Here is an 8,947-nt window from a genome sequence, read left to right on the forward strand (position 1 = left end):
GGTTCGACGTCGCAGACAGACAGTTCCACTCGGTGGCGGCGGCCTGGCAGGCTCGCATGGAGAGCCCGGCCGACGTCAAAGAGCTCATCCCGGAGTTCTTCTACTTCCCGGAGTTCCTGCAGAACATGAATGGTGAGACGTTCCACAAGCAGCGGCAAACCCGGTGCCGTTCCGGGATGTCCGCTGCGGTCTGAAAGTAATCCGTTTAAATCCGTTGCTAGGCTTCGACTTGGGCCGCTTGCAGTTATCTCAGGACCTGGTGGCAGATGTGTTGCTGCCTCCCTGGGCGACATCAAGGGAAGACTTTATCAGGAAACACATGAAAGCCCTGGTGAGTCACCAACAACACGCAGAGCCATAAAACTCAGTCATGCATCTGCTGCCAGAGTTACAGCATGAAAGCAACTCTTGAATTGCAGGAGTCCGAACACGTGTCCTCCCACCTCCACGAGTGGATCGACCTCATCTTTGGATGCAAGCAGAGAGGAGAAGAGGCGGTGAAAGCGCTCAACGTTTTCTACTACTGCACTTACGAGGGTGAGGCTGCAACCAGGACTTTCGTGAGGAAACGAATGAACAAACTGCAATGTTTTTGTGGCGATCCTTGCTAAATGGAAAGGAAAACATGTGAAGTGTGTTTCTCCTGAGCCTGCAGAGCCATAGAATATGGACAAGGGTAATCACTCCTATTCTTTTGTGTGCATTTAGTTGTTCCTGTGTGCCTGAACAAGCTTATTTAGGTTCACAACAGAAAATTATGAGCTAAACAAACAACGTGAGTAAAGGATTAATTTGCTCGTATTAGTGGCTGTTCAGTTTAAATCTTTGTTGTGTTTGTTTGCTTCCTCTTGGGACTTGGGAGGAAATAAGAAAATGGCTAAGGAAAAAAGGAGTTGTGTGGTTGTGCTTCCTCGATTTCAGCTGATAAACTGTAACAATGCAGAAACATCAAAAAGAAAATCTGTCTGTTTTATTGTCATTAAACTTAAAACCAGATAAATATTCAGTTGGCCTTAAACTACAGGGAAGGGTTTTTTGGGGGGCGTTTTCCACTTTCATCTAAAATTTTATGACACCACTGATCTTTTGCTAACATGTTTATATGACCTTTTATGAGAACACTTTGGCTCGAAGGGGTTTTTATTATATGTCCGATTTTCAGACTGAAATGTAACTTTAACCATGTTTTTGTTACTTCTTACACTCTAAACATGTGTAAAGTACCTTTTTATAAATATTTATTTTTATTTCCCAGCCTTTCTTAGATATCTGGCCATGACTCTCACTGTGCATGGCGGTAACATAAAGCTGGGTATGGTTTTAGTTGCTTTAAGCTTTTAAATTACGTCCCTTGACTGGATAAAGGTCAGTTTAGGCGAGTAGCGATTTTTATTTTTTATTTATTTATTTATTTTATTTTTTTTTGGAACCAGTTCCAAACGTTTGAAGATCACAATACATTTTTGACTTGCTTGAATTGAATTTTTGTTGGCTAAATATTCCGCTCTCTGAAATAATGGTAATAATAACAATAATAATAAGGAACATGCATATTGATTTATTTTAAGACTTCTTGTCTGAAGATTGTTTTACATAAACTTATGAAAAAGTTGTATCTGACCTCTAAATATCTCACTTTTCTCTGGGAAAAAGTTAATATTTGTCTTCTATTGGCTGCTGCAGGTGCTGTGGATCTGGACGCCATTGCCAATGAGACAGAGCGAAAAGCCTTGGAAGGAATAATCAGCAACTTTGGACAGACTCCCTGTCAGCTGCTTAAGGTACACTAAGTGAAAGTGAAAACAGAAATTGACACTTTTTCGAGGCTCTTGTTAACATTTTTCTAACTTAATCTGTTCTATTCTAATTCTAGTTTAGTCATATTGTTTCAACCAGCCAAATTAACGTGTAATTGTTCTGCAGGTTTTAAAAAGATCAGAATTTCAGCTCTTCTAGAGATTTCAGTCACATCGGCTTTAAAAATGCTTCCGTCTGTAATTCTGCATCAGAAAATGACAGTGTTTCTCTGTAACCTTTGTCTCCGATCAGGAGCCTCACCCTCCTCGGATGACGGCCCAGAATGCATCTCGGCGGCAGGCCCGCCTAGACAACCTACCAGCAAACATCTTTGAACACCTCGGCAAACTCCGGCCGTTCGTGGAGGTGAGGACTCCTGTGCTCATCTAATTCCACTGATTTAATAATCGAACGCGCTGTATTTATTTACACGTCTACCTGGGTCCGCCTCAGGTGGTTAGTGATGGACTTCCTCTGGTTCAAGCACTGGTACCAAAGAATCAGAATCACTCCATCATGCAAGGCTCAGACACCTTGGTAACGTCCAAACCGAGCTCGGCTACAGCAGTAATCATTTTACAAGCTTTTTTTTTTTTTATTCTGACGCCAAGTCGCTTTCTTCTGTACAGGTGACTGTAAGTTCAAGTGGCTTGATTGGGACACACAGCTGGCTTCCATATGACAAAAACATCACCAACTACTTCACTTTCACTAAAGATCCAACGATGACCAATCCAAAGTGAGTGAGTTTATATAAAGTGCACTCAGAGTGGTAGACTCTTTAGCTTAGCGCTGGCCTTCAGGAAACTCCAAAGCATGTTATATGTTATTGTTTTGTCTGGTTGTCATGCAGTGTGGGTTACAGATGTGCTCCACAAAAAAAGGGGAAATTTGATATTCTCCCTGGTGCATAGCTGATTTTCTTCAACATGATCAACATGACAAACTACGATGCCCACGCCAGGATGCTCCTTTTATGTGACTCCCAAGCTTGGCCCCACCAAGCCTTGCTGAAGTCCTCTATGGTCGTAATTGTTGGGAAATAAATTAAAAATTATGTTCAATGAACTCTGAGCAATGGAGTCTACTTTGATCCAATCTGTATCCCATGAGGAACAAATGTTGAGAGCTTTGACCTGGTCGCATTCAGATCCCAACAGACTCGCTTGCTTCAACCTTTCTTTGTGTTTGCAGGACTCAGCGTTTCCTGGCGGGACCTTTCTCTCCCGGAGTGGAGCTCAGCGCTCAGGTGCTGGTGGTGTCCAACGACGGTCGTCTGCTGTTCAGCGGGGGACACTGGGACTGCAGCCTTCGCGTCACTCAGCTGGGGAAAGGGAAGCTGGTGGGCAGGATCTGCCGGCACATCGGTGAGCTTTCTCATAGCACGCAGAGAAAGGTTTCTTTCTTTTCTTCACTGGCATGAGGTGATTTTTAATTTTTTTTCTTTACTTGTGTATTTATTAAGATGTTGTTACCTGCTTGGCTCTGGATCTGTGTGGCATCTACCTCATCTCTGGTTCAAGAGACACGTCCTGCATAGTGTGGCAGGTTTTGCAGCAGGTGAATATCTTTGCGCCCCCCCACACAGACCCACACTGAGCTGCTCTGGCTGGAAGCGAAGCCGTCAGATGTGTATTCACGGTTATTTTAAATCGTCCCGCAGGGCGGATTCTCCAGCAGCCTGTCGCCTCGGCCTGTGCAGATCCTCTGCGGACACGACCAGGAGGTGACCTGTGTGGCCATCAGCACCGAACTGGACATGGCTGTCTCTGGGTCAAAGGTCAGAGATGTTACGGCTCAGCACAAGAAGATGCCGTGACTAAAACGTCGTTTTAGAAATCTCGATGCCTGGTTTCACATCGATACGTTTCCTGCTTGTGGTTTATTTTCCATCAACAACGGGTTTCTGGAGTGCTTAACAATACAGCTTTGACTATTTGAGCTAAATATTTACAATATGCCTCCTGCAGCTTGGAGGGTCTCTAACAAACAAGATGCCAGTTGTTCTGTGACACAGCTAAAACGGACATAGGTGGTCCTTCCTTTCTGTTTTCTAGGATACACTCAAATGCTTGTGGCATGAATGTCAACACATAATATATGCAACGTGTAATAGGAGCTATACGCGGTATTCTTAGTCTGCTGAAAAGAAACCATGTTGCGGTGTGTACTTTCTACATCTCATCCTGCACTCTCTGTACTCCAGATGGACGTTTCCCAGTGCCTTGTAACTCACTCTGGGAAAGCATCTGCAGCAGAAAATGGTCCTGTGCACGTTGCGTGTGCGAACTGCTGCCGCAGGAAACCAAATCGTCAGCACATGTTTCTGAACTTCTTAAATAAAATGACTTTAGTCATTTCAGCTTGTCAATTAGAGACCAAAGCGGCCTGCGTTAAAATTAGATTAGGTGTCATTAAAAAAAAAAAAAAGTAAAAAAGCAACGATTGTATGCGTTTTGCTCATTAGTGTTTCCCGGGCTGTATGGAAAAATCTGGAATTGGGTTTAAATATTTTCCAGATTCAAGCAAATGAAGAAGAACATGTGTATGCCATCCATCCATTCATCCATCCGTCCTTCCCTTTCTTCCCTGAAAATCTGTTTTGTTTTGTTTTTAGGAAAATGTGGTAAAAGTAGAACTGAGAACTCTGGAAAAATGAGCAATGTTAGGATGTGAGATATTCAGGAACCCTGACCTCCAGACAAACAGCTTGGAGTTTTGTCAGACAGACTTTTCCACTGAACCTTTTAAGACACAAACTGCTGACAGAACCGCCAGCAGTAACATCTTAATCCAACAACTCAGACAATAGTGAGTCATTGAACACATTAGCTGTTCAGTACATGTACACATGTAGAAAATGAAGTTTTTAGCTGATCTCATCTGACCCCAGACGACTCTGTTTATGAGTTTGAGATCTGTGCTGTAACCATGACAACACTCGTTGGTTTCGCGACTGTGCGTTATCTTGTTTTCGTGCGGTTGGAAATGACCAAATTAGGAAAAGAAAGTGGAGCCTGGGAGTGATAGTTAAAGGCTGATTAGACAAAAATGTGTGTCTTTGAAGTCTAAGAAGGTTTATGTGGTGGAGGAAGGAAACCCAGTCAGCAGGAAGCCTGTTCCCAGGTTATACTGCATTCCTAAGTCTTTTCTCCTAGACCATCCTCTATTTCATTACCTTTTTAATATTGCCACCAAATTAAAAATGATAAACAGAGTCACAATGCTTCCATTTAGGTCTGTATACATGTTGAAAAACTCTTAGTGGTCTATCTGTGTGAGCAGCTGTTGCATATTTCCTGACCCTCTGCCTATTGCTTTGCTTCCTTCCCAGGATGGGACTGTGATTGTGCACACAGTGCGACGGGGACAGTACCTCCGAACGCTGCGGCCTCCTGGAGACAGCAGCGTACGCGCCCCCATCAGTGCGCTCCAAGTCGGGATGGAAGGCCACATCGTGGTGCAGACGTCTCAGGAGGAACGCTCGCACAGGAAGGTACGTAAAGAAAAGTATTCACTCCCCATTGAGCCTTTTCACAACCTCCAACTTTAATCTGTTTTGTACTTATTTTATGTGACGGACAAACACAGACCAGCGGTATGTAGGTGTTAAAGTGTCTAATTAAAAGTCCAAGGGCCAACTGCACAAATATATCTTGCAGATTATTTATTTTTACAGATGTTTTGCAAACGTTGTATAATCTTTCTCCAGCAAATGTGTGCTTCTTTGTGCTGGTCTACCACATGCAATCATAACAAAATGCTTTCATTTTTGTGCTTATAATGTAACATCACCCTTGACTACCACAGCCAGTAAAGAAGAGCAGTGCAATTCGACTGGTATTCATGTGAGGATTATTCCTTCAGGGCAAGCACTCCGTTCATGTTTACTCTGTGAACGGCTGCCTGATGTCCTCTATCACCATGGAGGAGCAGATGACCGCGCTTCACCTGGTGTCTGAATACGTCATCCTGGGGACCGTGCAGGGCAGCCTCCACGTCCGGGATTTATTCAGGTAGAGGCTTTTCGAATAAGTCATTTATTGAGAGTTACTCAAAGTCCCATTTCACATTTAGTCACATTACGTTAGTGTATGTTTTTATTTGGATTTTATGATAAACCAACAAAAATTGACACATGGAAATGTAAAGTAAAATGCTGCATGTTTATATATACATATATATATATATATATATATATATATATATACATATATATATATATATATATTTTTAGAAAAACATTTAAAAGGTTTGTCCACACGAGTCAATAGTTCTAATTACTAGTCATGCACATCAATAGTGACATATTTGCTCAATATAATCTGCAAAATAATTGAAGCTCGATCAGGCTGACCAAGTTTGCTCTCTCTATTGAAGAAAAGCATCCACACAGCACATATTCATTTTATATAAATTATACAATTTATTATGCATTTATTTACTTCTGATACTTTTTAATCTTTTTAATAGACTAAATTAAATAGATTTGACTCTTAAAGATAAGCCAGCTCTAACATCTCCCTGTTTTGCAGCCTGGATTCTCTGATAACACCTCTGGCCTTAAGGGTTGCTGTGAGGAGTGTGTCTGTCACGAAAGAGTTCAGCCACATACTCGTGGGACTGGAGGACGGGAAGCTAATAGTGGTGGGGGCAGGGAAGCCTGAAGAGGTGAGAAGCCAAACTTCAAGAGTGTGTGAGATGGAAAGGCGGCAAAGGGGGAGGAGGATAATTATACAGAGTATTTGTTGAGGACCACGTTTCTCAGACGATGGTGTAATTGGTGCAACCGATCCCTTGTGAATAAAATGCACGTTCTCTCCTGTTCTCAGGTTCGCTCCGGACAGTTCTCCCGTCGCCTGTGGGGCTCCACACGCCGCATCTCTCAGGTGTCGGCCGGTGAAACCGAGTACAATCCTGCGGAGAAAGTCGGCAAATAAGAGGAATTGCGGCTCGAAGACTTTTTCTTAAAAACAAAACTGGGGGAACTTTACTTATAAGCCACTGATATCTCTCTGGGAGAGAAATTATACACTGAGCACTTTTTTTAAAAAAAAAAACATCCTAAATGTTTTTATATTTTATTGCAGATTTCTTTAGCAGGTGTGCTGTTTTCAATCAGCATCAATCCAAAGAGTGGCCTTGTTCGTCTGGTTTCTGGTGGAAGAGCTCGGGGCTGGGAGGGGCTTTCAGGCTGTAAACTCATGATGGATCGCGGGAACTCTTTGAGTCACATTTCAGCGAAATGACTCACTTTGATGAACACTTAGACTCAGACAGAAGTGACGCTGTGAAAATTACCACGACCTTCACCTCTCCCCCAACCCCGAGCGCCATGCACAGCTCCTTTTGTGCTGGGATCTCTGCACTCTTTAAAAAAAACAAAAACTCCTAAAGCCATTGATTGGCAACAGGATCTTAAAACTCCTGGAAACTTGAAAGACACAAAAAACGAAACCGCAGTGGACGGCTCTCGAGATTTCCACGTTGCAATACTGGTGAATGCCACAAGAGGGGAGTGTTGGGAGGGAGGAGGCGGAGGGACTGTAGAAAGCTTGTGAACCTCTGCTGTGTTGTGGGTTTTAGTGTTTGACAGATGCTTCGACTCGCAGCAGTTTATTGGCCTGCATTCCTTTTTAGGCTCTGAGAAATTAAAACCTGTTACAATTAAAGCAGCCCTGCTTTAATAGTCGAGTATGTGAAAGATATTCACTTGTTAAAAATGACAATTGAGCTTTCATGTCAGAGGGAGAGAGAGCCTTCTGTTGCCTTATACACACAATCGGCCTTTATGAACAGTTTAATTCAACGGTTTTAGCGGTTTTGCATTTTGCCACATGCCTGTATCCTTGTTTGATTTTTATCGAATAAGTGCCTTTTTCCCCCCCCTCCTTTCCCAGGACTTGTAATAAACACTGAATTCCAATCAATGATTTTACTGTAAGATGTGACACTTTTCTGCTTCATTGTGACTCAGATGTGGAAGAGATGTTCTGAATGAAGCCATGAGTAAACTGTTTTCCGTGTGAAGTTATTCGCCTGTGTTGCTGTTGTAGTGAAAGAGCATCTAAAGAATCTGCAGCAAGTTAAACAGTCCTTGAGGAAACTCTGGGGGAATTTGCTTCCTGTCTGTTTTTCTTTCTTTCTTTTATTGTCTTGTTGGTGGAAAAAGTACAGAACACAAATTAGTTGCCGTTTTCACGAAAACACAAAGGAAGCTACATTACGAAAACACAATCTAGTGTTGAAAATTACAGTGCCTTAAAAAGTATTCACATCCTTTAAGTTCGTAACATTTTGTCACGATACAGCCACAAACCTTGACGTGTGTTTTTATTTTATTTATTCTTTATTAGTATTTTTTTTTACGCCACAAGTGATCTAGGGCCACAAAATCTTTGTAGAGAAACGTTAGCCTATCTAGAGGAAGACATGCAGTAGGTGAGCCAGGGTCAGGAATCAAACCAGAAACATCTGCCTAAAGTATAGCCTCCACATCTGGTGCGGCTGCTCTGCCACTGAGCTACGCGGTGCCCCAACTTTGTGTCTTTAGACAGAGAAACACAACGTAATTGTTAAATGGGAGGAAGATGCCGCATGGTTTTCGAAACAGTTTCCAAGTAAAAACTTGAAAAGTGCCTCGTGTAATTGTATTCAGCCCACCTTTGCTTTAATACCCCTGAATAAAATCTGCTTCTAAGTGTCTCCAGAAGCTGGTATATAGAGTCCGTATGTGTGTGATTTAATCTCAGTACGAATGCAGCCTTTTCGTAACGGCCTCAGAGGTTTGCCAGAGAAACTTGGTTAATGTAAAACATTGAGACCAAGAAGCACCTGAAACGGATCAGGAATAAACATGTGGGGGAGTTTAAAACAGGGTTTGGTCATTCAACAGAACCTCAAGTTTATAACACCTCAAACAGCTCCAGCATTAGGAAATGGCAGAACTGTAAACCTACTGAAACGATGCAAGGAGAGCATTGGTCAGAAAAGCAGCCAAGAATCTTATGGTGACTCTGGAGGAGCTGCAGGGGGCCAAAGCTCAGGTGGGAGAATTGATTGGTAGAAGAGTGGCAAAAAAAAAAAAGCCAGTATTGAAAGAAGTCTGATCAAAACTTTAACAAAAGATGTGTAGGAGATACTGAAATCA

At 42.5% G+C, this 8,947-nt stretch overlaps 1 protein-coding gene across 6 annotated transcripts in view; it reads left to right on the forward strand.

The window, feature by feature from the left end:
- Positions 1–7,907, forward strand: part of nbeal2 (neurobeachin-like 2) — a 42,678-nt gene extending 34,771 nt beyond the window's left edge. For all 6 annotated transcript variants that reach the window (XM_044117673.1, XM_044117674.1, XM_044117679.1 and 3 more), the window contains 14 exons: positions 2–132; positions 222–331; positions 420–537; positions 1,684–1,781; positions 2,050–2,163; positions 2,251–2,334; positions 2,427–2,536; positions 2,992–3,164; positions 3,263–3,357; positions 3,461–3,577; positions 5,132–5,293; positions 5,665–5,813; positions 6,333–6,468; positions 6,630–7,907. In XM_044117673.1, coding sequence (XP_043973608.1) covers positions 2–132; positions 222–331; positions 420–537; positions 1,684–1,781; positions 2,050–2,163; positions 2,251–2,334; positions 2,427–2,536; positions 2,992–3,164; positions 3,263–3,357; positions 3,461–3,577; positions 5,132–5,293; positions 5,665–5,813; positions 6,333–6,468; positions 6,630–6,737 — 1,705 coding nt within the window. In that variant the 3' untranslated portion in view covers positions 6,738–7,907. The remainder of the gene's footprint in view (position 1; positions 133–221; positions 332–419; positions 538–1,683; positions 1,782–2,049; positions 2,164–2,250; positions 2,335–2,426; positions 2,537–2,991; positions 3,165–3,262; positions 3,358–3,460; positions 3,578–5,131; positions 5,294–5,664; positions 5,814–6,332; positions 6,469–6,629) is intronic.
- Positions 7,908–8,947: the final 1,040 nt, after the last annotated feature.

This window comes from Gambusia affinis, linkage group LG05 (assembly GCF_019740435.1).
Source record: "Gambusia affinis linkage group LG05, SWU_Gaff_1.0, whole genome shotgun sequence".
In the NCBI taxonomy this organism is placed as follows: Eukaryota; Metazoa; Chordata; class Actinopteri; order Cyprinodontiformes; family Poeciliidae; genus Gambusia; species Gambusia affinis.